Here is a 24,928-nt window from a genome sequence, read left to right on the forward strand (position 1 = left end):
CCCTGTCACCCACCAGCCTTTGTCTGAACTCCCCCTCCCGCACCTGGCTCCATCCCATCAACCCTCCCTCACCAGGTTCCACCTGTCACCTACCAGCCCCTGTCTCACCCCTCGCTCTCACCTCATAACACTAGCTATCTACACTCCCTGTCCTGATGCACAGACGCTGCTCAACCCGCTGAGTTCCTCCAGCAGATGGTGTGTTGCTCCATTTTCCTCCACCTGCAATCTTCTGTCTCCTTATGAATACCATTTGTTCCGTTCCCATTTAAAAAGTACTCTGCTTCTCAAAATGTAAAAGCTTAAATTCTGATGAGGATTTGGTAAGTTCAAGTTTATTGTCGTGGGCATACATACCCAGGGTATAAATGCCATGAAAATTAGCAGCAGCACAGTACGTTACACACATGACAAACATGAATCACATAAACATAAAATATTCATAAATTCTACATAACTTACGCCACAAATAAATGAAACATAACGGCATTAATGCAAATTGAGGGAAATACAGTCCGAGGTAGAGTTGGGGTTTTTCGGGTGGATTCAAGAACCTGATTGCATTGGGGAAGAAGCTGTTGTTGAACCTTGCAGTGTGGGTCTTCAGGCTCCTGTACCTCCTGCCTGATGGCAGCATCAAGAAGAGGGCACGGCCCGGATGGTGGGGGTCCCTGAGGATGGATGTTGCCTTCCTGAGACATCGCCTCTTGTAGATGTCCTCGACAGTGGGACTGATGGCACTGCTGGCATGGACTAAAGGGGCTGAATAGCCTTCCAGTTTGCCGCAGTGTTCTATAATTCAGTGATTCATTGGGCTCATGCCTGCACACCGAAAATCAGAGCAAAGTGAGTAACGTTCTTTATGTTTTTATGTGAAGGTGTTATGCTGGGTCATACATCCCTATCTCCAGCTGAAATACAAAATGAAAAGAGTCTAATACTTCGTGTCAACTCAATGATAATAAAACAATGCAATATATGACATACTTTTGGCTTTGACAGGCTGTTTAAGTCAAAAACCATGGATTCCTTTACGATGACAATCACAAAGTAAGAGTCATAGAGTAATACAGCATGGAAATCATCTCATTTGGTTGCTTCCTCAAGCTTCAGTAGAACTGGGTCTTATTTCCCCAAAGACCCTGCACCTTGTCTATGTTTAGGTATATAGAACACACATGCTGTGCAAGATCACTGTCTACGCTGTCAGTTTAGTTGCTCTAATTCAGTGCTATCACAGGAGCATTTCTTTCACTTCTTATTTCTTCTAATCTTTACTGCAAGAGGAGCTGCTGTTCATCTGTTGTGATGAAAGGTCATTGACCTGAAACTGCTCCTCTCTCCTTGGTTCCTCCTAGGTGGAGGGACAGGTGGTGTTGCAGAGACAGGGAGTCTGCAGAAGGACTGGGACAGGTTGGGAGAGTGGCCAAAGAAGTGACAGATGGAATACAGCGAAGGGAAGTGTGGGGTTATGCACTTTGATAGGAAGAATAAAGGCATAGACTGTCTTTTAAATGGGGAGGGAATTCAGAAATCTGAGGTGCAAAGGGACTTAGGAGTCCTAGTTTAGGATTCCCTAAAGGTTAACTTGCAGGTTGAGTTGGTAGTAAAGAAGGCAAATGCAATGTTAGCATTTGTTTCAAGAGGACCAGGATATAAAAGCAAGGACGTACTGCTGATGCTTTATAAGGCATTGGTCAGACCAGATTTGGAATATTGTGAGCAATTTTCAGCTCCATATCTAAGGAAAGATGTGCTGGCCCTGGAGAATGATCCCAGGAATGAAACAACATATGAGGAGCATTTGATGTCTCTGGGCCTGTAGTCAATGGAGTTCAGAAGGATGAAGGGGGATCTCGTTGAAACCTAGCAGATACTGAAAGGCCTGGACAGAGTGGACATGGAGAGGATTTTTCCATTCGTAGGAGAGTCTAGGACCTGAGGGCACAGCCTCAGAATAAAGGGATCTCCCTTTAAAACTGAGATGAGGAAGAATTTCATAGCCAGAGAGTGGTGAATCTGTGGAATTTGTTGCCACAGAGGGCTGTGGAGGCCAAGTCATTCAACATAGAACAGTACAGCGCAGTATGGCCCACGATGTTGTGCCAAACCATATGAACACCTACTCCATGATCAATCTAACCCTTCTCTCCATAACCCTCCATTTTTCATACTTCTGTGCCTATCTAGGAGACTTTTAAATGCCCCTATTGTATCAGCCTCTACAACCACCCCCGGCAGTGTGTTCCAGGGACCCACCACTCTCTGTGTAAAGAACCTACTTCTGACATCTCCCCTGAACTTTTCTCCTCGAACCTTAAATGGATGTCCTCTGGTATTGACTATTGCTGCCCTGGGGAAAAGGTGCTGGCTGTCCACTCTATCTATGCCCCTCATAATCTTATACAACTCACTCAACCTTTCCTCATCAAACACATTCTGTAATCCAGGTGGCATCCTGGTAAATCTCCTCTGCACCCTCTCTAAAGCTTCCACATCCTTCCTATAATGAGTTGACCATAGCTGAACACAATACTCTAACTGTAGTCTAAACAGAGTTTTATAGACCTACAACATTACCTCAAGGCTCTTGAACTCAATCCCCCGACTAATGAAGGCGAGCACAACATACATCTTCTTAATCACCCTATCAACTGAGGAGTCTCTGGACTTGGACCCCAAGATCCCTCTGTTCCTTCACACTGCAAAGAATCCTGCCATTAACCTTCTACTCCACCTTCATGTTTGTTCTTCCAAAGTGTATCACTTTTCCGGATTGAACTCTTATCTGCCACTTCTCCGGCCAACTATGCATCCTGTCTATATCCCGTTGTAATTTACGACAACCTTCCACACTATCCACAACTCCTCCATTCTTCATGTCATCCGCAAACTTACTAAACCATCCCCCATTTCCTCATCCAAGTCATTTATAAAAATCACAAAGAGCAGGGGTCCCAGAACAGATCCCTGCGGAACACCACTCATCATTGACCTCCAGGCAGAATACGCTCCATCTACTACCACCTTCTGCCTTCTGTGGGCAAACCACTTCGGAAGCCATACAACCAAGTCTCTATGGATCCCATACCTCATGACTTTCTGGATGAGCCTACCATGGGGAACCTTGTCAAACGCCTTACTAAAGTCCATATACACCACATCCACTGCTCTACCTTCATCAATTTGTTTTGTCAGCTCCTCAAAAAATTAGGCTCATGAGGCAAGACCTGCCCCTCACAAAGCCATGCTGACCATCCCTAATAAGACTATGCTTCTCCAAATGCTTGTAAACCCTGTCCTGAAGAATCCTCTCCAATAGCTTGACCACCACTGACTAAGACTCACTGGTTTATAATTCCCAGGATTATCCCTATTACCTTTCTTGAACAGCAGAACAACATTTGCCATGCTCCAATCCTCTGGTACCACTCCTGTGGCCAGGGAGGATGCAAATATCATCGTCAATGCCCCAGCAATGTCTTCCCTCACCTCCCATAGTAACCTGGGGTATATCCCATCTGGTCCCGGGGACTTATCTATCCTAGTGTTTTTCAGAAGCTCCAACACTGCCTCTTTCTTAACCTCAACATGCTCCAGCACATTAGCCTGTCTTACGCTCTCACATTCAGCAAAGTCCCTCTCCCTACTGAACACTGAAGCAAAGTATTCATTAAGGATGTCCCCTACCTCCACCGCCCCCAGTCACATGTTTCCCCCTTTATCCCTGAGCGGTCCTACCCTCACTCTATTCATCCTCCTGTTGCTCATGTACATGTGGAATGCCTTGAGGTTTTCCTTAATTCTACTCACCAAGGCCTTCTCATGTCCCCTTCTAGCTCTCCTAAGTCCCTTCTTAAGCTCCTTCCCGGCTACCTTATAATTCTTAAGAGCCCTGTCTGAATTTTGCTTCCTAAAGCTTAAGTATGCTTCCTTCTTCCTCTTGACTAAATATTTCACCTCTCTTGTCCTTTTACCCTACCATCCTTTCCCTGTCTCAGTGGGACAGGCCTATCCAGAACCCCATGCAAATGTTCCCTAGACAGTCCCCACATTTATTCTGTGCATTTCTCTAAGAACATCTGTTCCCAACTTACGTTCCCAAGATCTTGCCTGAAACCATCGTAATTAGCCCTCCCCCAATTACAAACCGTCCCATATCGTCTAATCCTGTCCTGTCCATGTCCATGGCTATGCTAGAGATCAGGGAGTTGTGGTCGCTATCTCCGAAATGCCCGCCCACTGAGAGGTCTGTCACCTGATCAGGCTCATTGCCTAGTACCAGGTCCAGAATGGCCTCTCCTCTAGTCGGCCTGTCCACATACTGTGTCAGGAATCCTTCCTGGACACGCCTAACAAATTCTGTCCCATATAAACCTTTTGCACTAAGGAGGTGCCAATCAATATTAGGGAAGTTAAAGTCTCCCATGACAACAACCCTGTTATTTTTGCACTTTCCAAAATCTGCCTCCCGATCTGCTCCTCCGTGTCCCGGTGGCTATTGGGGGGTCTGTAGAATACTCCCAATAGAGTGATCGCTCCCTTCCTGTTTCTGACTTCCACCCACACTGACTCAGCAGACAATCCCTCCAGGACGTCCTCCCTCTCTGCAGCTGTGCTATTATATGCTATTATCTCTGATTAGCAATGCCTCTCCACCTTCGCGCCCCCCCCCCCCCCACTTTTACCTCCTTCCCTCTCCCTTTTGAAACATCTAAACCCTGGAACATCAAACGGCCTCTCCTGCCCTTGCAACAGCCAAGTCTCTATAATAGCCACAACATCATAATTCAATGTACTGATCCATGATCTGAGTTTGTCACTTCTCCCCCTAAAGTAGACATTTCAACCCATCCAACTGACTGTTTATGCCCTATCCACTGTCTATCCTTCCTCACAGTCTCTCTGCATAATGCATGTACCCTAACACCAACTGCTCCATCATCTGACCTCACACTCTGGTTCTCATCCCCCGCCAGCCTAGGTTAAACCCTCATTGGGGTATTTAAGCAGAGATTGTTAGGTTTTTGATTGGTAAGGATGTTGAGGGTTACAGGGAGAAGGCAGGAGAATGGGGTTTTAAAAAGAATCAGCCATGATTGAATGCTGGAGCAGACTTGATGGGCCAAATGGCCTGACTCTGCTCCTATATCTTATAGTCTTGTGGTTTGGTGCCTGAACTACTAGTTATTTCCATAACTGTTTTTACTCACATTTCCAGCATCCACAGTCCTCTGCTATTATTATATCAAGTCACTGAAATTCTCCTCCATCTGCTGTGCTGAATGCTTGTCTGGCAAGTCAAAAAAAACTAGGTTAGCCCAATCACTGTTACTATATTTAATAATCCATGTGCATCAATCATTACAAAGGTAAGAACTAAGGATCACTGTTAATATGGTACAAGAATTTAGATAATTAGGGACAAGCTCATTGATTGTCTCTGCTATCTAGACTCAATTCTGATGAAGACCCTCAGACCTGAAACATTAACTGTTTCTCTTTCCACTGATGCTGTTTTTACAGTGGTTTTTGTTTTTATTTTAGATTTCCAGTGTCTGCAGTTTTTTTGACTTTCATTACATTGCGTCCTACCCTATCTCTACCATATGGAGCAGCCGACCCCTTCCATTGCTCCTGTAACCTACAGGCTTCGGAAGGCACCCTCAGATGTCACTGGCTCAGCCTTGATGGTGGTCCCTACAGCTTGCTGTTCATCCATGGCCCTGTGCTCACTGACGACCTGTTTATCCACCATCCTGTGCTCACTGACGACCTCTGATACAGCAGCACCTCAGGTTTCATTCTCTTTCTTCGAATCCTTCTGCAGTCTTAAGGACGACCTTATAGAAGTGTTTAAAATTTTAAGAGGCATAGATAAGGTGGACGGTAACAGTCTTTTCCCCAGGGTAGGGGAGTCCAAAACTAGGAGGCACAGGTTTAGGGCGAGAGGGGAAAGATTTAAAAGTGACCCGAGGGGCAACTTTTTCACGCAGAGGGTGGTGAGTATATGGAACGGGCTGCCAGAGGAAGTGGGTGAGACAGGTACAACAGTACATTTAAGAAGCACTTGGATAGGTACATGGAGGGGTGGGGCTTGGAGGGATATGGGCTGAACGTAGGAAATTGCGACTAGCTAGGTAGGCACCGTGGTCAGCATGGACTAGTTGGGCCGAAGGGCCTGTATCCATGCTGTATTGCTCTGTGACTCACCCCTGCTTCCCTCTGTTCCTGGAATATAGATGGTATTTTTATTACTGACACAACATTGTAATCCACTCGCTTATATGTAGTCGGGTAAATTATATGGGTGCCTTAAACCCTGAGGGAGAACATAAGAGTTGGGCTGAGGTAACCTCTCCTATCTGCACAGATCACATCATCCTTACACCAGGTCACCAGAGCACTTGGACCCTCCATCTGAGACCCTCTATGCTTATCAGTCAGAAGTCTGATTGCTAAATTCAGACTTTAATATCTGAACCTATCAGTCCTGAGGTTGAGGTTTAAATTAGGTGCCGACACTTGTTCCTGTGCAGGAACCCAATGATAGAGTTATGGTGCTCGATGGGGTTTCAAGGCAGGCTGCATTTCCCTATCTGCTCTCACTCCTTTACAGCTGAAGGCAGGAATGGTTAAGGGAAACAACAGCGAGAAGCAACCTGGAATTGCAGCAGCTATTTTTATGTCTCTGAGGAGAGATTAAGCAGATGAGGCCTATGTTGCCTTGAGTTTAGGAGAATGAGAGATGATCTCATTGCAACGTACAAAATTCTTACAGGGCTTGACAGGGTAAATGCAATGATGGTGTTTCCCCTGACTGGGGTGTCTAAAAACAGGCATCACAGTCTCCAAATAAGGGTCAGTCATTCAGGACTGAGATGAGAAGTTTCTCCACTTTTAGACTTCTCTCCCCAGGAGCACTGTGCAGGCTCGGTCACTGACTATATCTGACAGATATTGATAGATTTTTATGAAACTAAAGAATATGAGGTTAGTTCAGGAAGTGGCACTGAGGTAAACAATCAGCCAGACAGAGTAAGCACAAGGGACCAAATGGCCTACTCCTGCTTCTACTTATTTTCTTATATCAAGATATTTTACCTGTGCCTCACCCAGAGTCATAAAAGTGTGCTGTTCAGGGCCCTTGGGGCTGCCACTATTCATCATGGCCATGTCTGATCCTCCACCTCAGTGCCATTTTCCTGTTAGTCTTTCCCTTTTTACCTACCTACAGAAGCTCTGACAGTTTGTTTTTCTACTTCAAGACAGTTTATTCTCATAGTCCACCTTACCTTTCTTTATAAATTCCTTGGTCTTCCTTTACTGAGTTCTACAATGCTCCCAATCCTCAGAGGAACTGATTCAAGGACATGCTCAAAGCCTCCTTTGAAGAAATGCAACATCCCCACTGAATCCCTGGCCCATGACCACTCAAAGGAGTATTTGGGAGAGTATTGGGAACCTCTTCCAACCACCAGGAATCCGCGGAAGCTCTGCATAAACAGGAGCAGACCACCTGCCACCCACCGGACATCTCCTGCCCAACTGTAGAAGACTCTGCAGTTCCCACATTGGCCTCATCAACTTCCTCAGAACCCATAAAGCCAGAGTGGAAGCAAGGCATCTTCATTCCCGAGGGTAAGTGCAAGGGGTTCTTGTTGCTACCAAGATACAATAAAGCCTAACGTAACATGCCAGCAATTAGGAAGGCATATGTTTGAGAACACTCATATCCTTATAAACAATCAGTCTGTACTTTTCATACAACACTACTTGCCCATCCTTACTGTCAAAGTGGAAATGTAATATTGTCCAATAATTTCTTGGGATTTGGGCATCGCCAACTAGGCCAGTACTTTTTGCTAGTCCCTAATTGCCCTTAAAAAGATGGGGTGAGCTTTCATCTTCAACCAGTACAGTCCATAGAACAGTACAGCGCAGGAACAGGCCCTTCAGCCCATCATGTCTGTGCCGACCATGATTCCAGTCTAACTAATCCCATCTGCCTGCACATATCCCTCCATTTCCTGCCTGAACTGATGCCTATCTAAGTAACTTTTAAATGTTGCTATCACATCTGATTCCACCATTTCCCCTGGCAGCAAGTTCCAGATGCCTAACACCCTCTGTGTAAACATTTGCCTTGCAAATCTCCTTTGAACTTTCCCCCTCTCACCTTAAAGCTATGCCCTCTGGTATTTGAGATTTCCACCCTGGGTAAAAGACTCTGATTGTCTACTCTATCTATGCCTCTCATCACTTTATAAACTTATATCAGGCAGGCTGACGTTGAGGAAAGGTTGTTGACATGGCGCCATTCCACTAGGCTCTCTGTCCCCTTCCTGTACTCCAACTCATCGTTATTTGAGGTTCAGTCTATCTACCTGTGTTGCCCCTTTCAGAGATCTATGGACTTGCACCCTAAGATCCCTCTGTACATCAATGCTCCTAAGGGTCCTGCAATTCACTGTATCCTCTTGCATTTAACCTCATATTTGCCCACATTAAACTCCATCTGCCATTTCTCTGCCCACATTTCCAACTGATCTAAATCCTGCTGTATCCTTTGACAACCTCTCTCACTGTCCACAGCTCCACCAATGTTTGTGTCATCTGCAAATGTACTAATCAGACCACCTACACTTCATTCAGATCATTCATATATACAGTGAAGGTGCTCTCAAAGTGCTGTTGGGGAGGGACTTCCAGAACTTAGACCCAGTAACAATGATATATTACCTAAACAGGATGTTGTGTGACTTGGAGGGGAACCTGCAGGTGGTGGTGTTAGCCTGCACCTGCTGCCATTCTCCTTCTGGGTGGGAGAGGTGACGAGTTTGGGAAATGCTGTCGGAGTAGCCTGGGTGAATAACTGCAGTATGTTTTCTAGATGATGTACACTGCAGCCACTGTGTGCCAGTGGTGGAGGGAGTGAATGTTTTGTTGTGGTGGATGGGTGCCAGCCAAGTGGGCTGCCGTGTCCTGCATTGGGTTGATGGTGTTGTGGATAGTGAGGAAGGTGGTCTAAGGCTACAGCAAATATCGATCAGTTGGAAGGTTGGGTGAAGAGTTGGAAGATGGAACTTAAATCCTGGCAAGTGTGAGGTTTTGGATATCGAATAGGAGTAGGACATGTACAGTAAGTGGTAGGGTGCTAAGGTATATTGAACAGAGAGATCTGGGGTTCAAATCCATAGTTCCCTGAAAGTGGCAACACAGGTTCGACTGCACTTGTGTGCAGCTCTGGTTGCCAAACTATAAAAAGGATGTGGTTGTGCTGGAGAGAGTGCAGAGGAGATTCACCAGGATGTTGCCGGGACTGGAGGATGAGTTACGGGGAGAGATTAGACAGGCTGGGCTTGTTTTTTCTGGAGCGAAGGAGGCAGAGGGATGTCCTGAGAGGTAGATAAGATTATGAGAGGCATAGATAGGGTAGATGGTGAATCTATTTCCAGTGGTAGGGGTTGTCAAAAACAAGAGGGCACAGGTTGAAAGGAACAAAGGACTGCAGATGCTGGAATCTAGATGATGCTGGAGGAACTCAGCAGGCCCGGCGTAGGTATAAGGTGAGAGGAAGGAGGTTTAAAGGGGATCTGGGGGGAAAGTTTTTACACAGAGAGGGGTTGATATCTGGAACGTGCTGCCAGAGGAGGTGGTGAATCAGAGACAATCACTACATTTAAGAAGCATTTAGACAGACACTTAAATAGGCAAGTCGTAGAAGGACACGGTCCCAATGAAGGCAAATGGGATTGGTGTAGATGGGCAAAAGGTCTGAATGTGCTGTACATCCCTGCCTCCTGCTGCCCTCCTATTCCTGCCTCTGCCCCACTCCTAACTACACCCCTACCTCTACCCCTACCCTGCTTCCTGCCCAACTCCTACTCCTGGCTACTCTCCTGCCCCTGCTCCTGGCTAAGCCCCTGCCCTTGGGCCAGCCACAATGGCAGCCTTTAACAGTGCACTGATAGCCAGTCCTGCAGTGTAACTGCTACCTGACAGCTGTTAGACACCTGCTGTCAGTGTGCTGACAACTGGTTCAGTGGGAATTAGCCAGATTGTGTTTTTCCTGTGAATATCCCTCTGCTCTTAGTTCTATTAGTTTCTCTAATATCTCCTCTTTACCGATGTTGTATACAATATCTCTGCCCTTTTATATTTCCAGTTATAATGTTGTCTGTCTCTGCCGCTCCCCTTGTAGACACGTGTCAAAGCACTTATAGATTGTTTGCAGGATTAAAGAACAAGTTGCTGGAGGAACTCAGCGGGTCAGGCAGCATCTGTGGAAGGGAAATGGGCAGTCGATGTTTTGGGTCGAGACCCTTCACCTGGACATCTTGGTAAAGACAAGGCAGGGGTTGGAGCTGGGGTCCAGCGTGGGATCGGAGGAGGGCAGTGGATTAGAGGGCTTGGGGAAGTGAGGTGGTGGGAAGGGGGCTCAAAGGAGTAAGAGGAGGGTGAGGGGTTGAGGGTAGCACACAAGATCAGGGGAGGGTGGGGAGTAGTGACGTGATCGATGGCCGAGGAAGAGAGCGGGATCCAGTGATAGTGTCGGGGTCCAAGCCTGCAGGATGTGAGGGAGAAGAACCAGTCCAGATGGAGGGTCTCGACCCGAAACGTCGACTGTCCATTCCCCCCACAGATGCTGCCTGACCTGCTGAGTTCCTCCAGCTCCTTATGTATTGATGCAGATTCAAGCATCTGCCGTCTCCGGTGTCTTCTGTTTACAGGATTATCTTGTTTACTCTCGTTTTCTGTTTTCTCCTTGTTTATTTCCTTGGGTTGTACAGTCTAATTTACTTATTCGGTTTTACTATTATGTCATCACATTCCTTTCAGCAACAATGTGAGCCTTTCTCAACCAATCACATGTCAGGTCAGCCACCAAAGAGCAGCTTTGGGTAAATAGGGACGGGACAGTGATGTGGCTGACAGCATTTTCTCCTGGTAGGAGAGTTTGATGTAAAGGTGCAGAGGAAGCGTTACTCTGCGTCTAAGCTGTTCTGAATATTTATAACCACAGCCTCTTATTGTTGTATTTTATTTTAATTTATTGTTCAAAATAATTTTATTAAAAGCCAGAAAGAGAAACTTAAACTGTTGCCTCAGAATGCTTTAGTAAAGACACTGCAGGGGTTGGAGCTAGGAGCAGGCATGGGATTAAAGGAGGGCAGTGGGTTAGTGGGCTTGGGGAGGTGAGGTGGTGGGAAAGGAGGCTCAAAGGAGCGAGCAGAGGGTGAGGGAGAACAGTACAGCACAGGAACAGGCCCTTCGGCCCACCATGTCGTGCAAACTAATTAAACTAGTAATTAACTGCCTAACTAAACGAATGCCTTCTGCCTACACAATGCACATATCCCTCCATTCTCTGCACATTCATGTGCCATCTAAGAGCCTCTTATCATATCTGCCTCCACCACCATCCCTGGCAGCGTAATCCAGGCACCCACCACTCACTGTGTAAAAAGATTGCCCCGCACATCTTTGAACTTACCCCCCTCAACTTAAATGCATGCCCTTTCGTATTAGACATTTCAACCCTGGGAAAGAGGTACCGGCTGTCTACTCTATCTATGCCTCTCAGAATCTTATAAACCTCTATGCCTTCTTCAGCCAGGATGCACTCCTTTCCCTGTGGAGTAGAAGGCTTTAAGTGAAATTCCAGACATGGTGTGCTCCTTCTCCAGGGACACTCAGACACAGGCTTGAAAACTCTCTTCCTCTTCTCAGTTCCAGCAGCAAAAGAAGACGGAAAACCACAGTATCTCTCCAGCCCCGGTCTGCACACTGCACTGCAACTAGTCAGAGAAAGAAGTCTGCAGTCAACCAGCCTGTGCACCCCCTGCCCTGCCAGTGTTGGACCAGGGTTTTACTCTGTATCTAACCCATTATCTTCCTTGGCCTAAATGCCCAAAGTTCCCCTTGTGTGTAGCTTTCTTTTTGTATTGCTTCAAAGTACCTTGAATTCAATTTGTTCACCAAGATGTTGCTTGGATTAGAGGGTATGAGTTATAAGGAGAGGTTGGACAAACTTGGGTTGTTTTCTCTGGAGCGTTGGAGGCCGAGGGGAGACCTGATTGAGGTTTATAAAATTATGAAAGGCATAGATAGGGTAGATGGTCAGAGTCTCCTTCCCCAAGGTGGAAATGTCAAAGACTAGAGAGCATAGGTTTAAAGTGGGAGGGAGAAAGTTTAAAGGAGATGTGCGGGGACAGTTTTTACACAGAGAGTGGTGGGTCCATGGAGTGTGCTGCCAGGGGTAGTGATGGAAGCAGGTACAATAGCGACATTTGAGAGGCATTTAGACAGGTACATGAACAGGCAGGGAATGGAGGGATGTGGATCATATCAGAATCAGGTTGATTATCACTGACATAAATCATAAAATTTGTTGTTTTGCGGTAGCAATACAATGCAAAGACATAAAATTACTTATAAACTACAAAATAAATAAATAGTGCAAAAGAAAAGGAATAAGGAGGTAGTGTTTATGGGTTCATGGACCATCCAGAAATCTGACGGCGGAGGGGAAGAAGCTGTTCCTGAAACGCTGAGTGTGGATCATGTGCAGGCAGATGGGATTAGTTTAATTTCTCATCATAGTCAGCACAGACATGATGGGCCAAAGGGCCTTCCTGCACCGTACTGTTCTAGGTGCTCAAGACCTCCTTGAAGAAACGCAACATTCCCACTGACTCCTGGGAACCTCTGGCTCATGACTGCTCAAAGAAGGAGCATCCGGGATGGCTTTGAGAACCTCGTCTCTTTGTCTGGAGCACACAGAAGCTCAGTGAAAACATCTAAAGGAGCAGACTACCTCCCAAGCTACACACCTGCCTGCCCCCATCAATCACCTCTACCACCCCCACCTACGACAGAGTCTGTGGGCCCCACATTGGCCTCATCAGTCACTTCAGAACCCACAGAATGAGTGGAACAATTCCTCCTTCATCCCAAGTGACCTTGCAGATTAGATTACGTTCGATGAGTTTATTGTCAGATACACCGGGGTGCAATGAAATCCCTTGCTCACGTGAAGCTCAGAGTAAACAGTGTACATGGTATTACTAAATACAAGAATAAATACAGAATGGTGCAAAGATTGTAGTGCATCTTTGCTGAGGGAGAAGGGAGTTTATGTGCCTATACTTTGTAGGGTCCCTTTGCTGGGTCTGTTTTCCCTTGAGTAAAAGAGGATCAGGGGTGACCTTATAGAGGGTTATAAAATAGTGACAGTCTTTTTCCCAGGGTTGGGGAATCAAGAACTAGAGGGCATAGGTTTAAGGTGAGAGGGGAGAGATTTAATAGGAACCTGAGGGGCAACTTCGTCATACAGAGGGTGGTGAGTACTTGGAACAAGCTGCCAGATGAAGTGGTTGAGGCAGGTACAATTACAACGTTTAAAAGGCACTTGGACAAGTAATTCGTTTATTATTGTCACATGTACTGAGGTAAGATAAGATACGTTTATTAGTCACATCTACATCAAAACACACAGTGAAATACATCTTTTCACTGTGAAAAGGTACAGTGAAAAACTTTGTTTTCCATGCCATCCATACAGATCACTTTATCACATCACTACATCAAGATAGTACAAGGGAAAACAATAACAGAATGCAGAATAAAGTGTTACAGTTACAGAGAAAGTGCAGTGCAGGCAGACAATAAGGTGCAAGACCATGACGAGGTAGATTGTGAGGTTAGGAGTCTATCTTATTAAAAAAGGTCCGTTCAATAGTCTTTTATGGGTACGTGGATAGGAAAGTTTAGAGGCATATGGCCAAATGCAGGCATATGGGATTAGCACGGATAGAGATCTTGGTTGGCATGGATGAGTTGGGCTGAAGGGCCTGTTTCTGTGCTGGATAACTCCATGAATCTATGTATGAGTTGTATTTAAATACAAACTTTTTTTAAATAAAAGGGACACTATAAAACGTTAGGTCCCTGAAAGTGATGAATACTCCAGTCTCATCCAGTCCACAACTCAGAGAGCCTGGTGTCATGCTCACTAGCAAATCCATCAGCACCCGAAAGTGATTGATGGAGTCCCTCATATACTTCTGCGACAAAGGATATCAGAAATAGTCATTACAAAACACACATCACACAGCAACGTGGCATCACGTGAGATTGTATCAACACTTCCTGAGCTGAACTCACGCACAGTTCACCTTCAAAAACATTTCCTCTACCCATGGGATTCTTTTACAGTCTACAGCTGGCACTAGCAGTTGAAAATGTTAACCTTCTGTCTGCAATAAAAGCTGCTGCTAAACTAAGACTAATTCAGCAAGGGCACTGTCTGCAGTCAGTGAGGAGAAGGAAGCAGTGTTCCAATCAAAGTAAAACAAAGCAGAGATCAGAGATTGAGCTGACAACCTTTCATCAGGACTGGGAAGAGTTAAACAGGTTTTCATCTGCAGAGCAAGAGAAGTGACGGCACAATAGTGTAGCAGTTAGCGTGACGCTATTACAGCACCAGCGACCCGGGTTCAATTCCCACTGCTATCTGTAAGGAGTTTGTACATTCTCCCCGTGTGTCTGTGTGGGTTTCCTCCAGGTGCTCCAGTTTCCTCCCACGTTCCAAAGACATACAGGTTAGGCACTGTGGGCACGCCATGTTGGTGCCGGAAGTGTGGCGACACTTGCAGGCTGCCCCCAGCACGTTCTTAGTAACACAAAAAGATGCATTTCACTGTATGTTTCCATGTCCATGTGACTAATAAATAATTATCTTATATCTTAATTGGATGTGGGGGGTGAGATTGTGGGGAGGACAGAGGATAGGGTGCAGACTAGGAGGGACTGAATGATGCAACGGGGGAGTGAGAAAGATTGGCCGTAGGTTTGGTCATGGGACAAGTGGGCAGAAGATCGGTCTGGAGGACGAAGGAGCAGAAACATGATTTGAAATGTGTTGAACTCGGCGTAGAGACTGGAAGGCTATAATGTGCCCAATCAGAAGGTGAGGTGCTGCACCTCAAGTTGAGCTCCATTGAAACATGCTGGAGGTTGAAGACAGAGCACTGAAGTTAAACACAAAGATTGGGCTACAAGGCTCAGCATTCAACTGCCTGTGGTATTCTGCTCTCGTAGACACTGAGATAGTGAGTGCTTTCTGATTTCACGATTGGGTTTGTCTCACCAAAGATACCCTTACTGTTGTACTCAAGTCCTCCAGCAATGTACCATGTGTTCCCTACTACCTGCTGCAGATGCATTCAATGACCTTCCTTCCATCATAAGGTCAGAAGTAGGGATGTTCACTGATGATTGAATTCACATTCAATTACATTCACAATCCCTCAATGAATGAAACAGCTCACAATACTTCGAAGTGCACTGTGGATAATGTTCTTAAATGGCGTGATAACATTTTCCAAACTCACAATCTCTCCTACCAAGAAGGAAAGGACAGCAGGAATATGGGAACACCACCACCTGCAGGTTCCCCTCTAAGTCCCACATCCTGATGTGGAGGATGCAGGGAGTGAGGGGAGAGTGGGATCAGACTGGGTGGATAACGTGAGAAAGTCACATTTTTATGATCTTTATTTTATTGTATTATGAAGCAATTCTGAACAAATCAGGAACCTATTTTGTAAATGAGTAATTTACTTAAGCTCCTTGTTAAAATTTTCCAGATTTTTGCAGTCTTCTCAGAGGTCATAAAGCAGCCTGACTTTGAGTTGAAGCAGATTGCTCAGCCTTGGATCTTGCAGCCAGCATAATCAAAGACCCCACCCACCCGGGACATTCTCTCTTCTCTCCTCTTCCATTGGGTAGAAGATACAGGAGCCTGAGGGCACGTACCACCAGACTTAAGGACAGCTTCTACCCCACTGTGATAAGACTATCGAACGGTTCCCTTGTACAATGAGATGGACTATGACCTATGACCTCATTACCTCACGATCTACCTTGTTGTGACCTTGCACTTTATTGCACTGCACTTTCTCTGCAGCTGTGACACTTTACTCTGTACTGTTATTGATTTTACCTGTACTACATCAATGCACTCTGTACTAACAATGTAACTGCACTGTGTAATGAATTGACCTGTACGATCGGTTTGCAAGATAAGTTTTTCACTGTACCTCGGTACAAGTGACAATAATAAACCAATACCAATACCAATAATTCATTTCCATTTCTGCAGGAAGAGCCACATTCTCCACTTAATCTAAACCCCAGCAATGCACGCTCCACCCTGGGGTCACAGTTCAGAATGATGACAAAGGCCTAGGACCTGTTGCAAGGTCTGTAAAGGTAAAAGAGACGAGAAACATAAGGGTAAGGTGGTAGTGAAAGTTTTGAATGTTGACCTGCACTGTCTGGGTGAACAAGTTCTGGAAGTCAATGGTTCCCACTCAGTCTGTCTTCCCTTCACGGTAAATTAACCACAGCTGTGTCCACGCAGTGGCAGGCTGGATCCACATGACAAACCACTCCTGAGGGAAAATCATGAGAAAAAGATTTTGTTTTAACCGTCAGTAACCAGATGCTGATATTTTTAATCCTGTTCAAAGACATAGATGCCTCTCCACTCTCCAACCACCGCCTCCACAGTGCAAAACTAATTCCCCAGGGCCACACTGCCAGCTCCTCACTGCTGTCCAGGCCTGCCATTCACTACATGTTTGATAATCCGTTACATCATGCTGGACACAAGCCCTTCCCCATACAGCCCAATCACCACACCCCAAGTACAATTCTAGTGTTATACAGTGACAGACCTGTCCCCACCAGTACTGTACCCGTGTTATACAGTGACAGACCCGTCCACACTGGTACTGTACCCCAGTGTTATACAGTGACAGACACGTCCCCACGAATACCGTACGCCAGTATTACACAGTGACAGACCTGTCCCCACCGGTACCATACCCTGGTGTTATACAACAACAGACCTGTCCCCACTGGTACCGTACCCCGGTGTTATACAGCAACAGACCCGTCCCCACCAGCACCATACCCCGGTGTTATACTGCGACAGACACGTCCCCACCAGTACTGTACCCCGGTGTTATACAGCAACAGAACTGTCCCCACCAGTACCGTACCCCGGTGTTATACAGTGACAGACACGTCCCCACCAGTACTGTACCCCAGTATTATACAGTGAAAGACCTGTCCCCACCGGTACTGTACCCCGGTGTTATACAGCGACAGAACCGTCCCCACCAGTACCATACCCCGGTGTTATACAGCAACAGAACCGTCCCCACCAGTACCGTACCCCGGTGTTATACAGTGACAGACACATCCCCACCAGTACTGTACCCCAGTATTATACAGTGACAGACCTGTCCCCACCAGTACTGTACCCCAGTGTTATACAGTGACAGACCCGTCCACACTGGTACTGTACCCCAGTGTTATACAGTGACAGACACGTCCCCACGAATACCGTACGCCAGTATTACACAGTGACAGACCTGTCCCCACCGGTACCATACCCTGGTGTTATACAACAACAGACCTGTCCCCACTGGTACCGTACCCCGGTGTTATACAGCAACAGACCCGTCCCCACCAGCACCATACCCCGGTGTTATACTGCGACAGACACGTCCCCACCAGTACTGTACCCCGGTGTTATACAGCAACAGAACTGTCCCCACCAGTACCGTACCCCGGTGTTATACAGTGACAGACACGTCCCCACCAGTACTGTACCCCAGTATTATACAGTGAAAGACCTGTCCCCACCGGTACTGTACCCCGGTGTTATACAGCGACAGAACCGTCCCCACCAGTACCATACCCCGGTGTTATACAGCAACAGAACCGTCCCCACCAGTACCGTACCCCGGTGTTATACAGTGACAGACACATCCCCACCAGTACTGTACCCCAGTATTATACAGTGACAGACCTGTCCCCACCAGTACTGTACCCCGGTGTTATACAGTGACAGACCCGTCCACACTGGTACTGTACCCCCGTGTTATACAGTGACAGACCTGTCCCTACCGGTACTGTACCCGTGTTATACAGTGACAGACCCATCCCCACCTGTACTGTACCCCAGTGTTATACAGTGACAGACCCGTCCCCACCAGTACTGTACCCCGGGGTTATACAGTGACAGACCCGTCCTTGCCAGTACTGTACCCTGGTGTTATACAGACACAGACCTGTCCCCACTAGTACTGTACCCCGGTGTTCTACAGACACAGACCTGTCCCCACTAGTACTGTACCCCGGTGTTATACAGCGACAGACCCGTCCCCACCAGTACTGTACCCCAGTGTTATATAGTGACAGACCCATCTCCATCATTATACTGCTTGTATTGTGGTGACAGACCCATGCCCACAGTGCAGTGCCCATATTGCAATGACAGACAGATGCCCTCTGGCACATTGGCTGTATTATGATGACTGAACCGTCCACAGTGCAGTGCCCATATTGCAATGACAGACTGGTGTCCACCAGCGCAGGTGAACTTTTTCCAGGGTTGTACACTGGCCTCAAACTGGTCCTAAGGGATTGGGCTTGGCCTCAAAAGGTCCCTCAACTCTGGATTCTTCCTCTCAAACCCAGTCTGGATATTTCATGACCTGTGTTTGACCTCCTAATTTCTTTTCTTAAGCAACCTAACACTCTGTGTTCCTGAAGCACCTCCTCCATTTTGTGCTCTATACCTACCAATATGCCTCCATGTTTTCATCCCTGGACTTGCCCCTACCTTTATTGTGTACAGATTTGACCGCCCTGTTACAGGAAAGATATTACTAAACTAGAAAGAGTGCAGAAAAGATTTACCAGGATGTTGCCTGTACTTGGGGGCCTGAGTTACAAGGAGAGGTTGCGTAGACTATATTCCCTGGAACGTAGGAGATTAAGGGGTGACCTGATGAAGGTGTACAAGATCATGAGGGGCATCGACAGGGTGGAAGCACACAGTCTTTTTCCCAGGGAGGGGGAGCTGAAAACAAGAGGGCATAGGTTTGTCAGAGGCGAGAGATTTAAAAGGGACATCAGGGGCAGCTTCTTCTCGCAAATGGTGGTATGTATTTGGAATGAGCTGCCAGAAATCATGACTGAGGCAGGCACATTAGCAACATTTAAAAGCCATCTAGATAAGTTCATGAATAGGAGAGGTTCAGGGAGCTCTGGACCAAACACGAGCAGATGGGACCAGCTCACTGGGCAACACAGTCAGCATGGACGAGTTGGGCCAAAGGGCCTGTTTCTGTGCTGTATGACTCTATGACCTTTCACTCTAATAGGAAAATGTTGGCCCTGAACCCTCTCTGTTTCACTTTTAAAAGATTCCCATTTCCCAAATGTAGATTTACCTGCAAGTATTTGCTTTAGGAGGGCAATTAATTCATCTAGTACTTTATCCCATTCCCTCTACAGTTACTTACAAGCCCTAACATGTTTCTATTCTGCAGGCTCAATGAACATCCCTAGAAATGACATACCCTGTTGGCCTTGCCTTGTTCCTTTGGATGCCCATGGATGCCTCTACCACATTCTGCCTTGCTGCTGTTACAACTTGGTTTTCAACACCCTTTTTCCCGAGCAGCTGAATTTTCTAAATACAGTCTCTCTTTGCTTCTTTGGCTTCCTGCCCAGTTCTCGTGGCTGCCTCCTTTCCACTGATCACTGTAGACGTCAGGCAGCCGCCTCTCACACACCTCCCTATGCTGGCTGTCTTAAAGCTGGACTGCAACAGGTTGACACTTGGCCTTGGATCAGGAGGGCAAGGCTGCCATTTAGCCCCCCCCCCCCCCCCCCCCACACACACACACACACCCGTTAAACCGCAGCAGTGGAAGTAAAGTTCCTGTTATCCCTTTTTTGGTAACTGACTTTAAACAAGACTGTTAATTTCTACATATTGGCGACGAACACAACCTGTCAAACCGAGAAATAGATGTTGCATTGGTTTTTCACACAGGCTTGTGGGAATCTCGCACTCTCCACCAAAGGATAGCTGATGCTGGGAATCAAATAAGATGCTAAAGCCTGGACCAATAGATGTTTGGTGGGTGAAAGGACATCAGGAGAAATGGAGCCGAAACAGGTAAATGTCACACTGACTCATGATCTCTAAACAGCAGAACAGGCTCAAGGGGCTGGAATGAGGGCATACGGAACGAGCTGCCGGAGGAGGTGGTTGAAGCAGGTGCAATAACAACATTCAACAGATAGTTGGATAAGGACATGGACAGGAGGGGTTTAAAGGGATATGGGCCAAATGGGACTTGCTTGGCGGGCACCATGGTCAGCATGGACTAGTTGGGACGAAGGGCCTGTTTCTGTGCCATATTACTCTATGACTATGGCTCAATGGTCTCTTCCTCTTTCTCTGTACTAGGCCTTCAAGTGTTGAAGAGTATCCTCCCGTCCCTGCACTTCGAGGAGGAGGGGGCTGGTCTATTTTTTTTACTGTGTAGCAGGCTTGAAGGGCTGAATGGTTCCAGTGTTCCAGTGTGACCATCTCTAAAGGATAGGTGGCCCACTCTTGTTCCTGTGCAAACAGGATACAGTGTTGAATGGTCTTCTGGTATTCAAGGGACCAAACACCACCCTCTTGTTCCAGTGAAGCAGGTTTGGGGGCTGAATGGCCTCCTCATTTCTCACCATTTAAACATTACTCCATCTCCCTTTTTCTGCTACATGGATAACCTCACATTTTCCCACATTATATTCCATCTGCCAGTACATACCCATGCACTTAGCCTGACTACATCTCCCTCACAGCCGACTCTACCAGCTTTGTATCATCAGTAAACTTGGACATATGACACTTGATCCCCTCATCCAAGTCATTACACCAGCTGGGACCCTATCACCCATCCTTGCAGCATCCCGGAGACACATGAGACTGCAGATGCTGGAACCTGGAGGGATCAGCGGGTCGAGCAGTGTCCATGGGGGGAAATGGACAGTCGACGTTTCAGTCGAGACCCTTCATCTGGACTGAAGGAGCAGAGGGGAGGTGGCTTGTACCAAGGGGTGAGGGGGAGGGGTGGGGCAGGAGCTGGCAGGTGATAGGTGGATCCGGGTGAGGAGGGGTGTTAGGCAGAGGGAGGAGGGGAGAGAGCGACAGAGGCTGGGAGGTGACAGGTGGAGGCAGCAAAGGGCTGCAGATGGTGGAATCTGATAGGTTAAAAGGAACCAGAGAAGGGAGGTGGGGAGGGCAGATGGGAACGGGGGGGGGGAGGGGACCCAGTGGGAGGAGTGTGTGGGTGATGGGCAGATAGAGTGAGTGAGGGAGGGGAAAGATACAGGGAGATGTTGGGGGGGGCAGTGCTGAGGGGTGTGGATTGGAAAGAAGGGAAAGTGGAAGGACCTAGATAGGTCAGAAGGAGAGAGGAAGAGACAGAGGGGGACCGGGTTACCTGAAATTGTAGAACTCAGTCCATGCTGTTGGGTTGCAGCATCCCACGGGTTAAACATGACCTGTGTATTCCTCCTCTCTGTTTGCTGATAGTCCTCAGCCCACACCGGTGTAGACCAGGAACACCCTGAGTTTGGAATCACATTAATCTGGAGCAAGGATAGGAGAACATCAGCATGTGGGTTCTCCGGCACGTTACCACTCACTGCCTCTGCACTCTGGAACCCCCTGAGACACCACTCACATTAAACTGGCATCGTGTTCGACACAGGCACTGTGGGCTGAAGGGCCTGCCCCTGTGCTGTACTGTGGGCTTCTTGCAGCATCTCACCTCACCCTCCTCGCTGTCTCAATATTTCTCGCTTCTCTCTGAGATGCTGGTAAACAGCTAATGATGCAAACTAGCAACAGGCCTGAGGCAAAAAATACAAAGTGCTGGAGGAACTCAACGGGTCAGGCAGCATCAGTGGAGGGAAATGGACAGTCGATATTTCAAGTTGGAACCCTTCATCTGGGCTGGCATCCAGCATCTGCAGTCTCTTGTGTCTCCAATAACTCTGAGGGGCTGAATGTTTGATGAGGGGCAGGATTTTTGTTGTGGGTTTGTCCTCAGAGGCACACCTAGATTCACACCAATCAATGTTGCAGTACAGAGCAGTTACTAGTAACATGACGCAGTTTTAAGTTGGTATAACTTTAAAACAGCAATGACTGCTGACAGCCGGTATTACATATACCCCTTCTGTTACACTAGTGTCCCCTCAATCAGGCTTATAAACCCCAAGCTTGGGATCACCTCACCCCCATCACTTCCTTCCGCCTGTGTTTCTTGCTCTGGCATGGTAGATTTTAAAGAAAGTGAGAAACAGGAAAGCTAGCCAAAACGGAACTCTGTGCAGAAAACATCAGTGTTCCAGATGCACAGCAAGTAGATCCAAACCGGAACAACATTTGATAGACATTCCCTGGAACGTAGGAGATTGAGGGGTGACCGGATAGAGATAAGATCATGAGGGGCATAGACAGGGTGAAAGCACACAGTCTTTTTCTGAGGGAGGAGGTCCTAAAAACAAAAGGGCACAGGTTTAAGATCAGAGGTGAGAGGTTTAAAAGGGACATCAGGGGCAGCTTCTTCACACAAAGGGTGGTGCATATTTGGAATGAGCTGCCAGAAATAGTGGTTGAGACGGGCACATTAACAACATTTAAAAGCCATCTAGATAAGTCCATGGAAAGGAGAGGTTTAGAGGGCTCTGGGCCAAACTCAGGCAGATGGGAGTAGCTCACTGGGCAACACGTGGATGATTTGGGCCGAAGGGCCTGTTTCCGTGCTGTATGACTCTATGACTATTTCCTGGTAGATTAGATGTGTTTTGTGTAAACCATCAAATTGTAAGCAAATGGTGCCTGAGTTTGGGAGCAAGAACTTGCATTTATTTACAGCCAATGGGATGACAGAAAATGCTGGAAATCCTGGGCAGGCCAGGCAGTGTATGTGAGGAGAGGAACAGAGCTTTCAGTATAGATAAGTACTCAGTACGCACGTGGTGGGCCGAAGGGCCTGTTTTTGTACTGTAACAGTCTATGGGTGGACGGCTTTTCATCAGTAATTGTCTCCTAATGCAGGGTTTCGACTCAAAACGTCGGCAATTCCCATCCCACACATGCTGCTCGACCCGCTGAGTATCTTCTGCAGCCTGTGTGTCGCTCCACATTCCGTGTCTGCAGCGCCCTGCGTCTCCACATATGCTGCTTTGCTTACTGGAGATTTCCAGCATTTTCTGCTTTTATTTCAGATTTACAGCAGTCGACAGGTTTTTGCATTTGCTTTTTATTCGATTACTATTGATGTTTCACCACGGCAGCGCGCCCAGCAGTCGGTACTTTGTGTTTGAATACAAGGCACAAGCTTAAAGCTTCTGCGCCAGAGCCTGTGATCTGGGGTTTGATTGACAGTTTAAGAGTGCGCACCATTAAATGCTTTAGAAGCTCCTGAGCCACGAAGGGTGGGTCTCATGGCCAAGTGTTGCCCGGAGTTGTTTTGCTTTTGGGGGAGGGAGTGAGGTAGTGGTGGTTGCAAAGGTTTATCGCATTGCTGAGCAGTGTTGCAGGAAGTCGCCAGCAGCAATGCAGCCGACTGCAAGGCTTTAAGGCTGCAGCGCTGCCTGCGCCGCTGTTGCTTTTTATAAACTGCTCTGCTTCTCAACTTGCTGCTGTCTCGGGTTTCCGACCTTGGCGGAAGATGGCGGCTCTGTGCAGCACGTTTCTGAAGGGCAGCCGGTGCATCCTCAGCCCGGTGGGCTGGAGACAGGTAAGGAGGGGCAGCTGCTGCAACCCTTGGCAGCACCTGTGGCCAGGGTGGTGTGCGGGTGAGCAGTTGCGGGGATGTCTCACTGACTTTGTCCCTTCCACGCTAACGAAAGTACTCAACTCAAACTGCCCTGAGCGGGGTCCGGGCCGGCTGAGAGAGGAGGTGCCCCCTTTATTTCCCGGGGGTCCAGAGAGGGTTTTGCATGGGACGATTGGGCAGGGTTTGGTAGCTCTGGATGGACCGGGTTAATTCTTGCCCCTCTGGGAACCACTGCCTTTGGCGCGGTGCTCGGGAAATCGGCCGCAGGGAGGGTGCAGCGCTGAAGTGTGTGTAGTGGGGAGCTGGAGGGGAGTGTTGGCCACCTCTGCCCTCGGCAGGATCCTGTGCTGGGGCTGTAGTCAGGGGCTCTCCTGGAAACTTGTTCACGTCTTCCTACCCTCGCCCCGGCTGGCACTGGCACGGTATCTCCTGCCCGGGAGGCTACAGGTCCGCTCTGTGTTCTGCAGACTTGTTAGATGAGGGCTGTTCCCTCGTCCTGATTTGTGATTCACAAAACATATCATGAGGTCGTCTGTTTAATGACTGGGGTTACGTAGCTGGTTGTGCTAGTCCTTTGAAGCCACATCACCTTCCAGCCTCTGTCTTCTCCGCCCCCACCTCACCTCACCTCAACCCATCTAACTTTTCTTTCTTTGTCTGCTTCTACCTTTGGCTCAAAACTCTTTGCTCCCCCCTCCCCCACCTGGTTCCATCTGCCGATCATCCCCCACCTCAGCTGGTTTCAACCATCACCCACCAGTCCAGGTGAAGGGTCTCTACCCGAAACATTGACTGTTCTTTTCCCAAAGATGCTGCCTGACCCGCTGAGTTCCTCCAGCTTCCAGCATCTGCAGTCTGGTGTCTCCATGTTACCTGCCAGCCCCTGCCTCACCCCTCCCTTTCATCCCTGTACTTCCCCTACACTCTCAGTCCTGATGCAGGATCTCGACCTGATACGTTGACCATCCCTTTGCTTTCACGAGCGCTGCCTGACCTGCTGAGTTCCTCCAGCAGGTTGTTTTTTGCTCCAGATTTCAGCATCTGCAGTCCCTTGTGTTTCAGCCTAAGATAGTCAGCGGTATTTGCAATCGGGAATTGAGAATCACCTTTACTCAGTGTTGGGGATGCTGACACAAGGGGGCAGCTGGATAAATCTGTGAGGGAGAAAGGGACAGAGGGACTGGCTGAGTGGAGGCAAATGTAGAGCG

The 24,928-nt window shown here is 47.6% G+C and overlaps 1 protein-coding gene and 1 long non-coding RNA gene across 4 annotated transcripts in view; one reads left to right on the plus strand and one right to left on the minus strand.

The window, feature by feature from the left end:
• Positions 1–473: 473 nt before the first annotated feature.
• LOC127572838 (uncharacterized) lies at positions 474–19,599 on the minus strand. 2 transcript variants are annotated; one of them, XR_007956702.1, is made up of 4 exons: positions 19,446–19,599; positions 16,335–16,460; positions 5,214–5,293; positions 474–822 (listed from the first exon to the last, which is right to left on the minus strand). It is a non-coding gene; the product is annotated as an uncharacterized LOC127572838 (long non-coding RNA). The 2 variants fall into 2 exon arrangements; XR_007956701.1 differs by lacking the exon at positions 5,214–5,293 and having other exon boundaries at positions 474–911.
• A 324-nt stretch (positions 19,600–19,923) lies between these two features.
• The window catches only part of oxct1a (3-oxoacid CoA transferase 1a), a 45,306-nt gene continuing 40,301 nt past the window's right edge, over positions 19,924–24,928 (plus strand). Inside the window, exon 1 of one of the 2 annotated variants that reach the window (XM_052020489.1) lies at positions 19,924–20,050. In XM_052020489.1, coding sequence (XP_051876449.1) covers positions 20,036–20,050 — 15 coding nt within the window. In that variant the 5' untranslated portion in view covers positions 19,924–20,035. Of the gene's footprint in view, positions 20,051–23,357; positions 23,682–24,928 lie in introns of those variants that run through there. The other variant, XM_052020488.1, reaches the window with a different exon arrangement.

This window comes from Pristis pectinata, chromosome 7 (assembly GCF_009764475.1).
Source record: "Pristis pectinata isolate sPriPec2 chromosome 7, sPriPec2.1.pri, whole genome shotgun sequence".
In the NCBI taxonomy this organism is placed as follows: Eukaryota; Metazoa; Chordata; class Chondrichthyes; order Rhinopristiformes; family Pristidae; genus Pristis; species Pristis pectinata.